Below are 18,673 nucleotides of genomic sequence, written 5' to 3'. Positions count from 1 at the left end.
TAATCGTACTTTAATTTTGTTCTCAACTGTGAGCCAAGAAAGGCGTGAATGCAGGACTGCAACATTGGTTCTGTAGGAGCACTGGAGTACAGTCCTGGCTGCCCTGTTTTGTGCCACTTGAAGTTTGTGTAGTTCTGTTTGTGATGCAGATGACCATAGGACTGGACAGTATTTTAAATGACACAGAACAAGAGACTGAACAACCTGTTTAGCAATAGACATAGGAATAAATGCCATACATTTTCTGCACATTGCAATGCCTTTGCACATTTTTGATGTTATGTTGTCGATATGAGCAGACCAAGACAAGTAACAATCTAAGGTGACTTAGAACTTTGTTTGCTTCACCTGCTTTAACTGAAGCCCATTAACTGATAAGTTCAAATAAGTGTCATTCGTTAATTTTGATCTACTACCAAAAATTATTAGGTGATTGTGCTTCTTAAGTTTTTGCAGGTTGTTTCTCTGTTAAAGACGTGTATCTGTCTGTAAAGGCAGTAAATCTGACTTTAGAAAGCTGCTACAATGCTCCAGATAGCGTTAGCTGCAGGCTAAGAGGTGCAGCTAACCTCTTAGCTGTAGCCGTAGCCTCGCACCATCAGCAGAATACGTTCCAGCTGCAACACATGCTAACACCTACAAGTTAATTCGCACTACAAATGTGTTTCTCTCTCTCTCTGTGTAAACAATGGCATTCACTGTTGATTGACAGTTAGTTGTGACCTGTAACAGCCAATCAGATAGAGTTGTGGGCGGGACTTGCTTGAGCCCACAGAGTGACTGCAGAGAGATCCAGGTGTGTCACAACCAAAGGAGAGTATTTATTTTATTTCACAATAATCAGTCAATGGAAATAACGATGCCAATAATTGAAAAATACCAGATATGGGCCTCAATAATCAGTCATTCTCCAGTAAAAATGCATGACTTGTCCAGTATCAGATTGTTTATCCTAAAGATGAACTTCTTTCTTCCAGAATGCTACCGTGATCGTAAAATATTCTTGGGGAGTTTTCCGAGCTCTGTCGCAGATGATCGCTCTCTCTTACGGCTCCATGGACGCTCCAACAAGTGAGAATTAAACCTTTTCTTTACCTCATTCTGTTTGTAGCATGAGCACTTCCTGCTAAATGTGCATCCTTGTTTTGTTGTTCAGATTACGTTGAGATGTGGATCGTCATGGTCAGCATGGTGTCCGGCTGTCTGATGTACACCGTCCTCGTTGCCAACGCCACCGCCATGATCGTCAACGTCGACCCGGCGGCCAAAGAATACAAGAGCAAGGTAGCTCATTATGTGACGTTAAAGTACTTCAACAGCAAACGCAGCTCAAACTAAAACAAGCACTAAAAAGGAATTAGTCACACATAAAACTGTATTTTCATCAATGTTTGGTTGCTTAAGTTTTAATTTATTTGCATTACACATTAATGAATAGATTTTTATTCACAATATATTTTGTTTGATTATAAAAATATTTTTTTAGATAAACTGCTACCTAAAATAATGAAATGATCGCAGTGACCCATTGGTTGAGTAATCAGAGCATCATTAGTTTGCAAAATATAAATAACAAAAAAAACAAGCAGAAGACTTAAATCTTCACTTTGTAAGTTTAAAATATAGTAGACAAGGTTGGTGACTGTTAATAAAATGATTAAAAAAAAAGTTCATTTCTCTTCAGAGGTGTTTCTAGCAGATTACAATTTTCTTCTATTTGCATTGCAGATATGTAATGATGAATCTTTAATTAGTGGATTTAAATACCAGTGTACTGTAAGTCTCACACCCAGCAGTGAAGTGAAGCCGTTATGAAACATGATTAACTATGCAGCTCTGGTAGATGCTGGTCTTGTGACGCCTTGCTTCATGAATTATGTGAACAAGTGTTGTGACTCTCCACAGATGAGCCGGTTGGAGCACTACATGACCTTCATGAAGCTCCCTCCAGAGCTGCAGCTCCGCATCAACAACTACTACCAGGCTCGGTATGGAGGGAAGTGGTTCGACGAGAAGGACGTCATGGACACGGTGTCGTCGGCTCTGAAGGAGGTACAGCTGGAGTTAATGGTCTGATTGGTTAGGATGCATCCACTAATTTAAGCTTTTACTTTTAGATATGTGCAAAATCCAGACCAGTTTTTAGAGTTCTTAATACCTAAAATAGGAAGTTTTTATAAGTTTTCATAGATACACTTGTACATGCGACTTTTTATTCCCAATTTGTATACTTAAATCTCTTTTTGTTCTTTAAAAATGTTTGATTTTATACGTGCACTGACAGTTTGGTCCACCTCTTTAGTCAGACTTTTGATTGATTTTATTTATTTATTAATCTTGCTTGAACTAATTTGTTAGTTTCTCAATTTAGCTGTTTTTTTTTCATATTTTATTCTAGTCAGTGTTTTGTTTATTACATAATTTTTTGATATTTTTTGATTCTGGTTTAATCAGTTTTGATGTATATTTTGACCATCACCTTTGTATCCATTTGTATTTTGATAATATAATTTATTATTGCCATGGAATGCTATGTTATGCTATGATACAATCCGTTATGTTATGTTGCATTATGTTATGTTGTGTTATGCTATTTTATGCAACTTTACATTGCCTTGTGCTATGTTATGTTATGCTACGTTATGCTATGCTACCTTGGGCTATGTAATGTTATGTTATGCCATGCTATGCTTTGTTTTGTTATGCTATGGAATGCTATCTTATGCTATGCTACATTACATTATGTTACGTTATGTTATGTTGTTATCTTGTGCTATGTTATGTTTTACTACCTTACATCACGTCATGTTATGTTACCTTGTGCTATGTTATGTTACATTATGTTATGTTGCGATGTTATGTTGCCTTTTGCTATGCTATGTTATGCTACACTATGCTATGCTATATTACATTAAGTTCCCTTGCGTTATGCTACCTTTCGCTATGTTATGCTATGCTATGCTATGCTATATTACCTTAAGTTCCCTTGTGTTATGATACATAAACTTAGGTTACGTTGTTACCTTGTGCTATGTTACGCTATGCTACATTATGCTATTCTATGTTACGCTGCATACCCATACCTATGTTATGCTACATTATGTTGTTACCTTGTGCTATCTTTTGCTATGTTATGTTAGGTAGTCCTTCATTTATAACATGATATTTGAAGGTTGTTTGTCCTGTTTTACTGCAATTTTTATTTATTTAATGTGTAAAGCTCCTTGTGTTGCGTTCCATTAGCATGAAAACTGCCATAGAAATAAAATCCAACTGATCCACTGTCTTTGTTTTCCAGCAAATCCTGACGGTGATGTGCAGCCGGCTGCTGAGAAACGTGCCGATCTTTCAGAACAGAGATGAAAACTTCATCAACGTCGTCCTCCAATACCTGGAGTACGAGGTTTACCAGGAAGGAGACGTCATCGTCCGGCAGCACGTCCCAGGAGACCGAATGTTCTTCATCGACCACGGCCAGGTTCTGGTGGAGGCCGATTCCTTCGAGAGGGAGCTGTGTGACGGAGACTTCTTTGGAGGTGGTTTGGATTCAGTCCTGATTACTGCATATTTTCTTTTAGCCCAGTAACAATATTGTAGACCCCTTATAGTTGGGACACTATTGGAGTGGTTCCACCATCAATGATTGTCCTAATAGTGGCCAGAAAGGCAAAAAACCTGTTTTTAATACTTTTTTCTCATATACTATGCCTGTAAATGGCACCATAATCTGCATTCTTAAAATTCCTCTTGGTACCTGGAAAAAAATTATCCTCTTAGGGTGCAAATAAAGGTTTTATAGATGGTGGAACATTGGAATAGACAGAAAAATAAACATTTTCTGACCAAATTCGCACCATCATGGAATTAATTTGTATTGTTCTATCAAAGCAGGGTTGTACCATTGGAGACCAGCTGTATCTATCAGTATACCCGCAAAATTTCAAGACTCCAGCTACATTATTTCTCAAGTTATGACACTTTAAAAGTTGATCCACTGCATGATACTGCCACCACCATGCTCTGCAAAAATGGTTTATATTATTCTATCAAAACAGGATTGTATTATTGGAGACCAGATGTACATATTTATAAATCTGAAAAAAATGTCAGGACTCCAGCCACATTATTTCTACAGTTGTGGCACTTCAAACATTTACCCATAGTATGCTACTGCCACCACCATGTCCTGCAAAAATCGACACAATCCACCTTCTTTAAGAACGTTTAGCTGAAAAACCAATGTTACCTATGAAACCAGAGTTTAGAAATGGTCAACTCAATCAATAATCAACACTTTAAATTAAAATCAGTTGAATTGAAGATGGTCAAACGTGGAGTATTTAGTAAATTGAAGCGGAACGACCCATTAGACGACAGGAAAGCGGGTGAGCTCATACAAATTGTAGCTTTTGTTTTAATGTCGGGATGTTGAAATATCAACCTTTCCTTCTGCTTTCCTCTCAAATACAATAGCGGTGAATAGAATTTAATTAGTGGCACATAAAGCCACAAAACTTTACTTGAAACTCCATCTCTTAGAAGTTGCTGTCACTTTTCATAAGAACTATTTTTGCTACAAATTAGTTCCATTCAGAGCTGTTCAGAAGCCCTTTATAATAACTGTAATTGCATTTTTTTTTTTTTGTTTAAACCTTGTCAGAAAGATGTCGCACTAAAAGGTTGCAGGACTGAAGTTCATTGTTTGCCTCTGCCTCTCTTGCCAAACTCCATTTAAGTCTGTCAGTTTTACACCAACCTCATTAGAAGTACTTGGTGTAAAAACATCTGGCTGCTCACTGCACGGATTATCTACAGTAATACGGAATGTTTCTAGGAAAAGTTATTTCTGGTGCTAAAAGCTGCAAGAAATGTTGTTGTTTTTTTTGGACAATTAAAACTATCTACTGTCCTACAGATGCCTCTATAGATAGGTGATTGAACTAATTTGTGTATTTAAGAGGTTTTACATGCAGTTGGAACGAGTAAAGGAATGAAAATTGAAACTTAAACAGCTGCCCTGTCGACATATTTGGTGCTAAATATTTAACATAAATATATATAGATTCACTGATAATCTTACTGTTGAGAAATGGAAGGAACTGATCCGTTCTAGTCGGTTACGATTTAGATTTTATGCATGTTTTGGTGTTCTTGCAAAAGTTTCTGGAGTCATTGTTTTTTTTTTTCAAATGCCACACATTTACTTCTATACGTGAGAAAGAGGCATTTTTGGAAGAACGCTGTCGAACCAAAGTTAATAAGTCTGTCCTTTCCGGTTTGCGTGATTTGTTTAATTCTCTGGCTTTAAGTGGGAGCGGGTCCTAATCTTTTTTGGCAGCGAACCTCAGCGGAGCTAAGCAGGCTTCCCCCGAACAACCCAGCGAGGTCCGGTTATTTAATTTGGGATTAATTGTCAGATCTCATCCCCGTCATGAGGGTTTACTCGCTCATTAACCACGGCCTTGTGCCTCCTTCTGTGCGTTCAACAGAGACATGCGTGCTGACCAAAGGCAAACATCTGGCCACGGTGAAGGCGCTGACCGACTGCCAGTGCTTCTCCCTGTCCTGGGACGACTTGCAGAAGGCGCTGGAGGGTTTCCCAGATGTCAAGAAGGACTTAGAAAAGATGGTCCAGATCAACTCAGATGGTGGGCTCGTGTGAGACCAAAAACAGAACATTTTGCTTCATGAATTGGACAGACGCTATGCATTTCCAGGGCATTTTATGCTGTTATATAAGACTTTGCTCACATGGACACAAGCTGGACTCTTATTCTCTGATGAGATGGACGGTTTTAGAGCATCTTTTTCTCTCTAGGAATCATCCCGTCCTCTGATTTATCGTAATAATCAGCAATAAACAACGACCTCAACAGCTAAGACTCAAAACATTTGATCTCCTTGTTGGTGTTGCAGTTTAGCATCAGTGTTTGGTGCATTTCTTAGCTGCAAAACAAGGAAGACTTCTATCATAATCTAGAACAACCACTGGTTTAGTGTTGCTCTACAGCATTGATCAGCAACAACTTTTACACCACTGACAGTTGAAGGAAATAATAATATCCCCTGAAACACCACGTTTACTGCTCAGGAACAGCTCGAGGAACACGACCAAGAGCTCCAAGGCATTGACACAACTTCCAAACTCCACATAACCCAAATTCACTCTGATGGTGGGCTTGTGTCAGACCAAAAATGGGACATTTTACATGGTTATGTAAGACTTTACTTGCGTGGATGCAAGATGGACAGTTTCAAAGCATCTTTTTCTCTCTAGGAATCATCCTGTCCTTTGATTTATCGTAATAATCAGCAATAAACAAAGACCTCAACAGTTAACGCTCAAAACGTTTGATCTCCTTGTTGGTGTTGCAGTTCAGCATCAGTGTTTGGGGCTTTTTAAGCTAAAAAACAAGAAAGACTTGGCAGATGTTGAAGAGAATTCAGAAGTAAAATTGGTGGAAACAGAAGAAACAAATTGTGATGTTAGATAAAGTTATTCACACAACAATGTTTAGGAATCTACTACCCATCCATTATAATTTAGATCAATGTCTGGTTTAGTTTTCTCTACAGCATTGATCAGCCACAACTTTTAAAAACGCTGACAGATGAAGGAAATAATAATATCCCCTGAAACATCACATATACTGCTCAGGAACAGCTCGAGGAACACGACCAAGAGCTCCAAGGCATTGACACAACCTCCAAATTCCACATAACCCAAATTTAATCTGATGGTGGGCTTGTGTCAGACCAAAAACAGAACATTTTACTTTATGAAGAGAACAAATGCTATGCATTTCCAGGGCATTTTATGCTGTTACATAAGACTTTGCTCACATGGACGGAAGTTGGACTCTTATTCTCTGAGATGGACAGTTTTAGAGCATCTTTTTCTCTCTAGGAATCATCCTGTCTTCGGATTCATCTGTAATAATCAGCAATGAACAAAGACATCAACAGCAAAGACTCAAAACATTTGAGCTGCTTGTTGGTGTTGCAGTTTAGCATCAAATCTTGGAAAGTCAATGCTTTTCTTAGCTGCGAAACAAGAAAGACTTCTGGATTCTGGTTTTTGAAGAAAAAACGGGAACGAATCAGTCAGATTATCACAGGTTTTAGGCAAATACTGCTGTTAGGTAAGGTAATACAATATTTAAATAACTCTTTGTAATCTATTGTAGTTTATCGTAGTGAGCAGCGATCAGCGACAACATTTAAACAACTAACAAGTGATTATTGATTATATCATTACAATACAATGTTCTGATAGAAAAACTTGGGTTCTGGATGCTACCTTGACGTCTAACACCTAGGGTTGCCCAATGAAGGAATCGAGGAGCACGACCAAGAGCCCCAATGTACTGACTCACCCTTCAAACTCCACAAAACCCAACAAATTCCACAACAAATGCAATCCATTGATTGAAGAATCTGCTACGGAGATCCTTGTGCACCTCCATGGATCCTTTATCCATGTTCCAATGGGAGGCTTAAAATGGTTTTAAATGTTGTGACTGATCAGTAAAGTATTATTACCTGCATTTAAATCGCACTCAGACCAGTTTTTACCACCAAAGAGGCACAATCTAGCTAAACTTATAAACGCCGAATGTCCAGATTTCTTGTGTCTCTTCCCTCTGATGACTTAACTGTTGTGATCTCTACCTACAAACTTAGACCAATTTCTATCAACATACAAGCTTGTGTAAATGACAATGCTAACATTCTATTTTGGCTCTTAATGTATTTGTCATAATTGGTAGCTGCAGGTTGTTGACATGTTGCAGGTATTTGGTCATAAACCAAAGTATTATACAAAGGGAAGTTCTGACCTCACAGTGGTTCTGTTCTGGGGACCAAGTCTGCACAGCATTTAATGCAATCCAGCCAATTTTGGTTAAGATATTTCAGTGTAAACCAAAGCTGAATGTGTATCTGCTATACATGTGTAGTCCTTCTACCATTTACTCACATCCAACATGCTCACGAAAAAAACAACTGTTCTCTTAACATCTAATTCATCTCAGATTCTGACATTCGTCCACATTGACATGAGATGATTGGACCATTAATTTCATCTGGTTTTCGCTTATTGGTGTAGACAAAACCAAGTTACTCGAACTTTACTTCAAAAGACGGTAGAAACTCATGTATGTATTTTGTCTCTAACATTTATTTGGAAGTAATATTACACACGACATGCTAATGCCACTGTGAAAGCATCAAATACAAAGCTGATATTGTACTATTGAACAGCAGCTTGTTCTGTCTTACTTTCTCTTTCACCCAAACACACAAACGGTGCCTGAAGCCAGCCGGTGTTTGTACTCGTAAATGTAATAAGATGCTGGAGGGAAGTTGCACTTCATCTCCATCCTGCCCGGCACCACGTGCACCGCGACGCCGGATCCCAGACCCTCCTGCAGCTTCTTCAGCATCCGCGAGGCCAGGTAGCGCCTCGCCCTGCCCGGGTCTTCCTCGATGGAAGCATACACCTCAGGAGGCGGGTTCGGGATCTTCCACTCCAGGTCCTGGATGAGCTGGTGGATGCGGCTTTTGTCCAGCGAGGTTGGTGCGTCGCGGTAACATGCCATCACGTGGGGGATCGGAGCTTCAGATGGAACGGAGAGCAGATTGTTGGATAGATCTTCTGTTGGTTCCTTTTCCTTTTCGCCTTCCTCCGTCTCCTCGTTCTTGTCGTCCTCCATCCGTCCGACGGCCGGGTGAAGCATCACCGCCCAGCGCAGCCAGTCGTAGTTCTTCTCCAGGGTCTTCAGGATGTCTTCCGCCGCCTCCTCTGGTGCTGCTCGTCTCTGCACGGCCTCCTGGAGCTGCTGCCGGATGTCGTCTTCGGCCTGTTCCAGGAAGTAGCCCAAGCAGCGGCCTCCAGAGTTCTTCATCTTCCTGTAGAGGGCTCCCATCCGGTCGGACCAGGTCTTCATCAGCAGGGCCTGGTCTCTGCCGGTCAGAGATGCCTGAGTGAAGAGACACAGCAGACCAGTGCCCAGGACAAAGTTTATCTGCCGGGAGAAAGACGAGGAAAAGGGCAAAGTGTGAGCTTTGACACAGCGGTAAAGAAAAAGATTTCTAAGGTCTGTTTTACCACATGTCTTCATCAGTCTCCAAATCTTTTATTAGGGATAGGTATGGCTTGGATTTAGATACAGAAGTGCCAAAATCAATGCCAACAACTGTGACATAGCAAATAACAAACTGTATAGCCTTATTTGTGTACAATTAACTACTATTGTTACCTGGATTTTTAGTTTTGTCACTCACTGTAGTCCATTGGAGACACTGGGGCTTGGAGGCTCCACTACTGTATTAGGATTAGCTGCTTTGCTAAAGCTATTGAACACAGTGCACTGCTTTATATTGATGGAGTATTGCACTTGTTTCATGAGGTTGCTGGTGTTACCTCCTTTACACTAACTACCCTTAGATATGTATTCCCTGTAGCTCAATAAAACTAGAAATGGAAGCCGACACTTTCGGCTGCTTTGCCGTCTTTAAGCTAACGCAGACAGTAGCTAACAGCGACACAACAATGCTACATCATTGTCTGACCCTCGTGGTTTCAGCATCAATAGAGTGCAGTTCGTTTAGTTTGAAAGTAAGTTGCACAATTTCCATCATAAATATTGATAACAACACAGTTTGTCAAGGAGCGTAAAGGTACTAAATTACCAACCAAATCATGTAGCAAGATCAGTTAATACCAGTGCTTAGTACCATCCCTACTGTTTGTTGCTCTGTTATGTATTGTTTGTCGATTCTCCATCTGCTGACCTCACCCCAACCAGTTGAGGCAGACGTCTGCCCTGCATGAGCCTGATTCTGTCTGAGTTTTGTTGTTTTCAAAGTCCTTCTTGGTAAATGGGAGGTTTTTTGTTAAAGAACTGTCATTAAGTATTTCTCCAAAAGAAATCCAAAGGAAACTTTAAAATTTGTGTTTTTTCTGGGTTTAAAAATTGTATGGTCTTTACTTTTCTATGTGAAGCGTGAATAGATGCCATATGTTGTTAATTGGTGCTATAAAAGTAAAACTGAAAGTGAATGCTACTGAAAAAAGTTCTCCAAGAAATTAAGAAATCCTTCTGGAACAAAACAACCCTTTCAATGTTTGCCTTTAGTGGAAATTTACCAATAACAGAATAAGAAGGAGATGTGCCAGCTGGTTGTAAAACACAAACTCATAAAACTTGGTGGTACGCTACACCAAAGTGTGAACAGCTCAGGATCAAGGACAGAACAGCAGATAATGATGAGGGTCTTAGTCTGCGTTCTGTGATCTATTTATGGGCTTTCAGGTTTGTACGTCAGACCTTGGCTTTGAAAGCTCTTCCAAGTTCAGGTGGTTCCAGATGGAAGATCTTTCTTTGGTTGTTGCTGCCGCTTTCTTTTCTTTTCTTCTAACTCATCTGTTGGCTCTGAAAGCTGTTTCTCCTTCTCACATGAAGGTTTGCCAGAGTTTTCTTGGCATTCACTGATGCCAGTGTTATTCATGTTTCAAGATGTTTTTGTGTCTTTTCTGTTGTTTGCTGCTTTAACATTTGCCTTCTTTGAACTGGGAGTAGATTAGTTTCAGCAGACATTCTTGTTTTATCCAAACATGGGATTCAATTCTTATTTTTGTTGTGAATCGGTGTTAAAGGAACAAAAAGTGAACTTTGAATGGAAAAGCTGATACAAAAGACAAATCACAGTTCAGATAAATCAAAAGCATCTTAGGAAAGTGACAAAAATAACCAAAAAAACCCCCAAAAAGGTAACACAAACAGAAGCAAGACTTCAGAAATGACAGTTTTTGTTGTTGGTTTTTCTAGTTTACCACCTGATATCTAAGATCCAAGGCAGCATTATTGGAACTTTTCGGTGCCTTTAGATCAAGTTTAGTTTATAAATTTCACTGAAAAACATCACTTTCTTCAGAAGCTGTTCCTGATAAACTCTGAATCAATCGCTGGCTCATTCATTTGTAATTATTTCTAATTATTTGTTACACATCTTGTGCACTTTCTGCACATTTTTACCCATTTGTGCCTCCTAAGGTAAGTCAAAGCATCAATATAGTGAGTTTATTAATGAGTCCCTTAATAATAATAAAAAAAACAAAGACAGCAGAAGAAGTAGAACTAGAGTCCTTCATTTGAAACTCAAAGTTCCTTAAATGTTGGAGAAAAGTTCCAGCTTCTGCCAAAAGCCTTTATATAAGTAAACGTCTGTAGCATCTCAATTAGTGAGAATGAAATATTCTCGTCACATTTTCTAGTGTCAGCTGATGAAGCAGGTGAAGCTTACATTAAAATCTCACATCTCTAATGATTGTTTTTGTCTTTAACAGTCCACAAACCAACCTGGGATTTCTGTTGACTGCACTGACCTTAAAGGGTTTACAGGCTGGTAGAGTAAAAGTTCCTCTTTCTTCAAAATAAAACCATGCAGATGCTACAAACTCTTATTATGAAATTATATCCAAAGCTGGTGAACAGGGAGAAACTATCTGTTGATGACGTTCCACAGGGTTTCCAAAATGAAATGGAGTGATGCACGGTTGTGGCTGTAAGCGGCTGTTTTACATCTCTTTGTGTTTGTTTTGTGTTTCTTTTGGTCATTTTTATCTCTTTGTGGTTGTTTTTTGTCATTTTGTGGTCATTGTGTTTATCTTTGTGGTTCTTTTCTGTCTCTGTGACCATTTCTTGTCTCTTTGTGGTCATTTTGCCTTTTTGTGTCTTTGTAGTTGTTATGTGTCATTGGTGGTCATTTTTGTGTCTCTGTGTGGTCATTTTTTGTCTATTTGTTTTTATTTTTGGTCTCCTTGTGGTTGTTTTATGTTGATTTGTAGTTGTTTTGCATCTCTTTGTGGTTGTTTGTTAGTTTTTGTGTCTCTTTGTGGTCATTTACTGTTTCTTTGTGGTCAGTTTCTGTCTCTTTGTGGTTGTTTGTTAGTTTTTGTGTCTCTTCGTGGCCATTTTCTGTCTCTTTGTGGTCATTTACTGTTTCTTTGTGGTCAGTTTCTGTCTCTTTGTGGTCATTTTTGGTCTATTCATGGTTGTCTTATGTCTCTTTGTGGCCATTTTCTGTCTCTTTGTGGTTGTTTTATGTTTGTTTATACACTTAAAACCTCTCTGGCTCTTTAGTGTAGACAAAACATACTTAAATTTTTCTTCAGAAGACGGTAAAAAGTCATGTATGTCTTTTTCTTTCTCTAAAATAGTAATAGTTTGAACATAATATCACACAGGACATGGACGTGTGTGTGTTCTTGTTGCTGCAGGACAAATAAAACCCTTTGTGACGCATTAACTTATCATCTACAGCATGTTTATCCATGATAAGTTCTCTAAGGTTAAAGAAACTTTGCTGAACGAGGTCGTGTTCTCCGTGTTCTCCGTGTTCTCCGTGTCCTTGACTGAAACGTCCTTCTTCAGAGCGCATTAAACTGTTTGTTTTACATCGACTGCACCCAGGAGGCCAAAACTCTGTGCACTTGACTGAACGCTGCAGCTTTTATATAAGAGCATTTATGCAAATCAGCCCTTGAAAAAGAGCAAACAGACCTCTGGTTCAGCAGAAATGGCTCCAGCATTAAGGCTAATCCAGCAGCTAAGCCCCTTAATAAGTGGACTCTGGACTGATTGGAGTTTCTGGGACGAAAACTTTCCTTTAAGGTGATGTTTTAAATGGAAAAACTCCACAGAATGAATCTAAAACAGCCCAATATAGTGTATAATAGGCGGTAAATGGTGATCAGACGTACAGTTAAAGAACATGTCTGCTCAGAGTCGACATTTAAAAATCAAATCTGTCACATTTCAGTTGCTTCACAGAGAAAATAGTTTAATTTCAGCTCTAAAACTTGACTTTTTTACTCCTTTTTTGTGGATAAAAATGGGGAGTTTGCTAACTTGGCTCCAGTAGAAGACACCAGCAGGTCATAGCTGTGCAGAGTTAAATATTCAGTGTATTTTGGAAGGGAGTAGATGGATGCAGCACGCCTGCTTTCCCACCAGACCTCCATGTTTTTCTGTCTCTGGAAGATGAATATTTAATCTCGTTCAGCTCCTCCATGAGGTTTTATTTCTTATCAAACTTGTCCTCTGGGGGAAATTAGAGGATCTGAATTATTTTTATTAAAATCTGAAAGAGGTTTTGTAATTCTCAGATTCAGTGAGATGAAGCTCCAGTTTTAGTGGTTTGTGCAAATGTGTGGACTGGTTTCATAGGCATCAAACTGAGTTTTCAGTTGTTTCAGTTGCTTTTAAAATGTTTTCTATCTCTTTGTGGTAATTTTGTGTTTCTTTGTGGCCATTTTGCAGCAATTTTCTGTCTTTTTGTGGTTGATTTGTATGTTTTTGTGGTTGTTTTGTGTTTCTGTGGTTGTTTTGTGTCACTTTATGGTCATTTTGTGTCTCTTTGTGGTTGTTTTGTCTTTTTTGGTCGTTTAGTGTCTCTTCCTGGTTGTTTTGTGACCTCTTTGCTCATTTTCTGTCCATTTGTTTTCATTTTGCTTCTTTTTCTGCTCATTTTCTGTCTTTTCATGGTTGCTTTGTGTCTTTTTGCGGTCACATTGCATTATTTAAAGCCCGCTTTTTGTCTTTTTGTGGTTATTTTGCTCTTTTTCCGAGCACCAAATTGAGTTGGGTGTGATTAGTTTTTATAAAATGAGGACATTGTGGTCAATTTCCATTCTAAGCTCATTTTCTGTCTTTTTGTGATCATTTTGTGTCTTTTTGTGGTCATTTTGTGTCTCTTTGTGGTTGTTTCGTGTCTCTTTATGGTCGTTTTCTGTCTTTTTGTGGTTGTTTCGTGTCTCTTTATGGTCGTTTTCTGTCTTTTTGTGGTTGTTTCGTGTCTCTTTATGGTCGTTTTCTGTCTTTTTGTGGTTGTTTTTTGTCTCTTTATGGTTGTTTTCTGTCTTTTTGTGGTTGTTTCGTGTCTCTTTATGGTCGTTTTCTGTCTTTTTGTGGTTGTTTTTTGTCTCTTTATGGTCTTTTTCTGTCTTTCTGTGGTTGTTTCGTGTCTCTTTATGGTCATTTTCTGTCTTTTTGTGGTTGTTTCGTGTCTCTTTGTGGTCATTTTCTGTCTTTTTGTGATCATTTTGTGTCTCTTTGTGGTCCTTTTGTGTGTTTTTGTGGTTCTTTTGTGTCTCTGTGGTGGTATTCTGTCTTTGTGGCAATTTTGTGTGTCTTTATGGTCGTTTTCTGTCTTTTTGTGGTTGTTTCGTGTCTCTTTATGGTCGTTTTCTGTCTTTTTGTGGTTGTTTCATGTCTCTTTATGGTCATTTTGTGTCTCTTTGTGGTTGTTTTTTGTCTCTTTATGGTTGTTTTCTGTCTTTTTGTGGTTGTTTCGTGTCTCTTTATGGTTGTCTTCTCTTTTTTTGGTCGTTTAGTGTCTCTTCCTGGTTGTTTTGTTACTCATTTTACTCATTTTCTGTCCATTTGTTTTCATTTTGCTTCTTTTTTTTAATCTATTTTCTGTCTTTTCATGGTTGCTTTGCATCTTTTTGCGGTCACATTGCATTGTTTAGTGCCCACTTTTTGTCTCTTTGTGGTAATTTTGTTCTTTTTCCGAGCACCAAATTGAGACGGGTGTGATTAGTTTCTATAAAATGAGGACATTTTGGTCAATTCTCATTTTTAGCTCGACTTTCAGATGGCAGTTTGAGGGTTCAGACTTCATTTTAGAGTCAAAAATAGAGTCAGGTTTAGGTTTGTTCGCCGTCCTCACAGAGACAGCAGCACAGCAAACATATTTTTGTTTGTTTGTGCACCAGAGGCTGACGTCACCTCCGGCTTGCGTGCTTCTGTGCGATGAAAGTCAAATCGGAGGGTATGAAAGTTTAATGACCCCTGTAGGGAGAAGACCCTCCACCACCTCCACCAACCTTGACGCAGAACTCCCGCAGCTCCCAGCGTTTGGGTTTACGGTTCAGGATGAGCTGCTCCAGCAGAGTGGGCTGGTCGGTCAGCGCCGACACCCCCATCAGACGGTTGTAGAGCGCCGTGATCTGCCTCTCCAGACGGTAGTCCTGGACGTACTGCAGGAACACCTCCGTCTCCTTCTTGGTGAAGTCTGGATGGGCCCTCACCTGGACGACAAACACATTAAAGGAGACATTAAAGCTCTTTATGCGCGTTTTCTGCCTCTTTGTGGCGGTTTTCTGTTTATTTGTGGTCATTTTTTTGGCATGTTTTCGTGGTTTTCTTTCTCACTGTGGTTGTTTTGGATCTTTCTGTGAAAATTTCTGTGGTTGTTTTGTATCTCTTTGTGGTCATTTTCTGTCCCTTTATGATTGTTTTCTGTCTCTTTGTGGTCATTTTCTGTCCTTTTGTGATTGTTTTCTGTCTCTCTGTGGTCTTTCTTTGTCTCCTTGTGGTTGTTTTCTGTCGTTTTATGCCATTTTGGGGCTTTTTTGTGGTCATTTTCTGTCTGTTTTGTGGTTATTTTGTGTCTTTTTGTGGTCATTTTCTGTCTATGTGGGGTTTTCTGTCACTTTGTGCTCATTTTCTGTCTCTGTATGATTGTTTTATGTCTGTTTTTGGTCATTTTCTGTTTCTTTGGAACTGTTTTCTGTGTCTTTGTGGTGGTTTTCTGTCTGTGTTGGTTTTTTGCACCTTTTTATATTTATTTTCTCTCTTTTTGTGGTCATTTTGCAATATTTAATGCTCACTTTTTGTCTCTGTGTGGTTGCTTTGTGTCTCTTTCTGCCCATTCTCTGTCTATTTGTGGTTGTTTTGACATTTTTTGTATCTTTGAAGTTATTTTGCATCTTTTTATGATAACTTTTTGTGTCTTTGTGGTTATTTTGCATCTCTTTATGGTCATTTTCTGTCTCTTTGTGGTTTTATTTTGCCTGTTTGTGGACAGTTTCTAGTCTCTGTGGTAGTTTTGCATCTTTTTGTAATCATTTTGTGTCTTTTTGTTGGTTTTTTTTGTCTCTTTATGGCTGTTTTGCATCTGTTTGTCATTTTCTGTCTTTTTGTGGTAATTTTTGTCTTTTGTGGACATTTTCTATCATTTTATGATCATTTTCTCTTCCTTTTTGTGGCTATAATGCAAGTGTTTGTGGTCTTTTTTTCGGTAATTTTCTGTCTCAGTGGTTATTTTCTCTGTGTGGTTATTTTTTGTTCTGTCATTTGTGTCTTTTCTCAGATGTTTTCTAAACCTCTCTGCAGGTTTGAGCACATGTAAAAGTGATTTTATTTCTAACAGGCTTCTCCCACATGACTTCTCACAGTGAGCTGCAGGAGAACTTTTGGTGTTCTTCAGAGATGAAAACCTAAACTTGATAGAGGAAGGTGTTTTTGTTTGTTTTCTAAATTCAAATGAGAGAAAACGTGTGAAATGAAAAAGCAGCAGAAATAAAAAGCAGAACATGAAGGACGTAAGCCTGTTAATGCTGAGTATTAACCCTGCAACTAAACAGATGCTTTACTCGTACATCTGCTCACATGCATTTACATAACGCACTCAGTGTGATGAGTTCATGCATCTGTTTACAAAGACGTGTTCCACTCATGAAAAATCACCTCAAACTGAGCAGGACTGAGCTCTGAACGCCTCCATTAAACAGATATTTGCTCGAAAACCTCTGATTTTCTTCCTTAATAAACTACATATATTAAAGGGTGAAAATATAGATTTTTTTTTTAGTAATTTTATAGATTTTCTTTGTTTAAATTACAAATAATATCTATAAAAACCACTGAAAAAAATATAAATTTTTACTGGCAAACAAAAATTTTCACGAGTAGTAATTTGTTTTTTCACACTGTTGCACCATAAAATTACAATTTTATTGTTTTTAAATCTGCTAAAAATGTAGTTATTTTACAAATTGTGCTGCTATTTTGACCATTTTTAACCATTTTGGAATATTAGAGTATTTTTACAGTTTTTTAAACAGTTTTTCTGGCATCCATTGTTTTGACAGGATTTTTTAAATATTAATTTTATTTTTTTATACATTTTTTTTACAGTGTATTCACAGTGAGCATAAACACATTAAAGTCTATAAAACTTCAACGTGTTACTTCAGCTTCTTTTATAATTATTTTTCTGGATTTAAATTGTTTCTGATGCACACTGAGGTGGAATTTCTTCTATAAGTCTTGATATTTTTTAACAACAAATCAAAGATTATTTAAATTATGTCTTATTTGGTGATTTTTTAAAAAATCAATTTATTATTTGTTTCATCCAGAAAGTGTTTATTAGGTCCCAAAACTTGAGGATTGATCTAAAAGTTGCTTATTTCAGCTGCAAATTTCCACAAAAGAAAAAGACATTCATCTTCACTAAATTAATTAAGAACATTAAACAATTTTCAAAACTGTTGATGAATAATTTCCTGAGAGGAAAAAGTCTAACTGAGGTCATTTTGTTTCTCTATATAATTATTTTACACATTTTTGGGGGGTCATTTTCTGTCTGTCTGTGGTGGTTTTGCATCTTTTTGTGTTTATTTTCCATCTCTTTATGTTTGTTTGCATCTTTTTGTGTTTATTTTCCATCTCTTTATGTTTGTTTTGCATCTTTTTGTGTTTATTTTCCATCTCTTTATGTTTGTTTTGCATCTTTTTGTGTTTATTTTCCATCTCTTTATGTTTGTTTTGCATCTTTTTGTGTTTATTTTCCATCTCTTTATGTTTGTTTGCATCTTTTTGTGTTTATTTTCCATCTCCTTTTGGTGATTTTGCCTCTCTTTGTCATAATTTTTCTTGTCTTCATTTGTGTCTTTTCCTAAGTGTTCCTAAAGTCTGCAGGCTTCACCATACATCTTATATTTAAGGTTGCAGCAACTAGAATGTTATTCCATTCTCATCCTTTGGATTGTCTAAACTCACATTTAGCCACTGTTTTCCACATCATCTCTCATAATCTCAGTTCAGAAACATCCTCCACAGAAACTGATGCTGTTTATTCTTTCCTTTAACTCATGTTCACCAATCAGGGCAGAAATAATCTGTTAAATCATCTCATTCTGTGTTGTTTCTTCCACATAAATGCACTCGATAACTGGACTCTTCCAGCTTCCACTGGTTAAGCTGACGTTAGAAGATCCTCCAACATCTCCAGATAAATATGCTTTAATCAGGTGTAGTTTCCTCACCGCGGTGCCCAGCTGGTAGTACACCACCGTCAGGTCGTCCTCCAGCTGATGGACCTCCTGATCCTCCAGCAGACCTCCTCCTGAAGCTCCCAGCTCCTGGTCCATGTGGTCCAGGTTCTTCTTGGCTCCGTCGGCCTCCTCAGCTGTAGAACTTCCTCCCAGATAGGAGCAGATTCCCTGAACCAAAACCCTGACAACCATAAAACACACAAAACTCCTGATTTAACTTCATATAAACCTTCATCAGACGGTTTACTCGGCTGGTTCCGGGTCTCACCTGACGGTCTGCATGTAGCCCACCGGCTCCAGAACTTTCCCAAACATCGCCATGACTCTGATCACACGTCTGATGAGCTAACTGTGGAGAAAAACAGCATTTCATGAAGCTTAGCAGCAAATTAAACTGTTCTTTTCTGTGAATGTTGAAGCTCTCTGGTTTCTCTGAGCTCCTCACCTGAACCGTTTGGTCTCCAGGTCGGTTCTGACCTTCACAGCTCCTCTATTTATATCCTCCTGAACAAGCAGAGATCTGATAAGAGCTGCAACAAAACT

General features: G+C 38.4%; 2 protein-coding genes across 2 annotated transcripts in view; one reads left to right on the top strand and one right to left on the bottom strand.

The window, feature by feature from the left end:
• hcn5 (hyperpolarization activated cyclic nucleotide-gated potassium channel 5) overlaps positions 1–8,259 on the top strand; it is a 19,593-nt gene extending 11,334 nt beyond the window's left edge. Inside the window, exons 6-10 of the mRNA XM_022218110.2 lie at positions 978–1,071; positions 1,157–1,284; positions 1,906–2,052; positions 3,299–3,536; positions 5,490–8,259. Of these exons, the coding sequence (XP_022073802.1) occupies positions 978–1,071; positions 1,157–1,284; positions 1,906–2,052; positions 3,299–3,536; positions 5,490–5,662 (780 nt within the window). The 3' untranslated portion in view covers positions 5,663–8,259. The remainder of the gene's footprint in view (positions 1–977; positions 1,072–1,156; positions 1,285–1,905; positions 2,053–3,298; positions 3,537–5,489) is intronic.
• LOC110968264 (uncharacterized) lies at positions 8,158–18,673 on the bottom strand. Its single transcript, XM_022218102.2, has 5 exons — positions 18,576–18,673; positions 18,399–18,479; positions 18,122–18,311; positions 14,894–15,097; positions 8,158–9,026 (listed from the first exon to the last, which is right to left on the bottom strand). Exons 2-5 carry the CDS (start codon positions 18,449–18,451, stop codon positions 8,289–8,291), a joined length of 1,185 nt encoding a protein of 394 aa, XP_022073794.1. The 5' UTR covers positions 18,452–18,479; positions 18,576–18,673; the 3' UTR covers positions 8,158–8,288.

Source organism: Acanthochromis polyacanthus, chromosome 14 (assembly GCF_021347895.1).
Source record: "Acanthochromis polyacanthus isolate Apoly-LR-REF ecotype Palm Island chromosome 14, KAUST_Apoly_ChrSc, whole genome shotgun sequence".
NCBI classification, from domain to species: domain Eukaryota; kingdom Metazoa; phylum Chordata; class Actinopteri; family Pomacentridae; genus Acanthochromis; species Acanthochromis polyacanthus.
The sequence above is the reverse complement of the archived record's forward strand: the minus strand, read 5'-3'. Positions and strand labels throughout refer to the sequence as shown.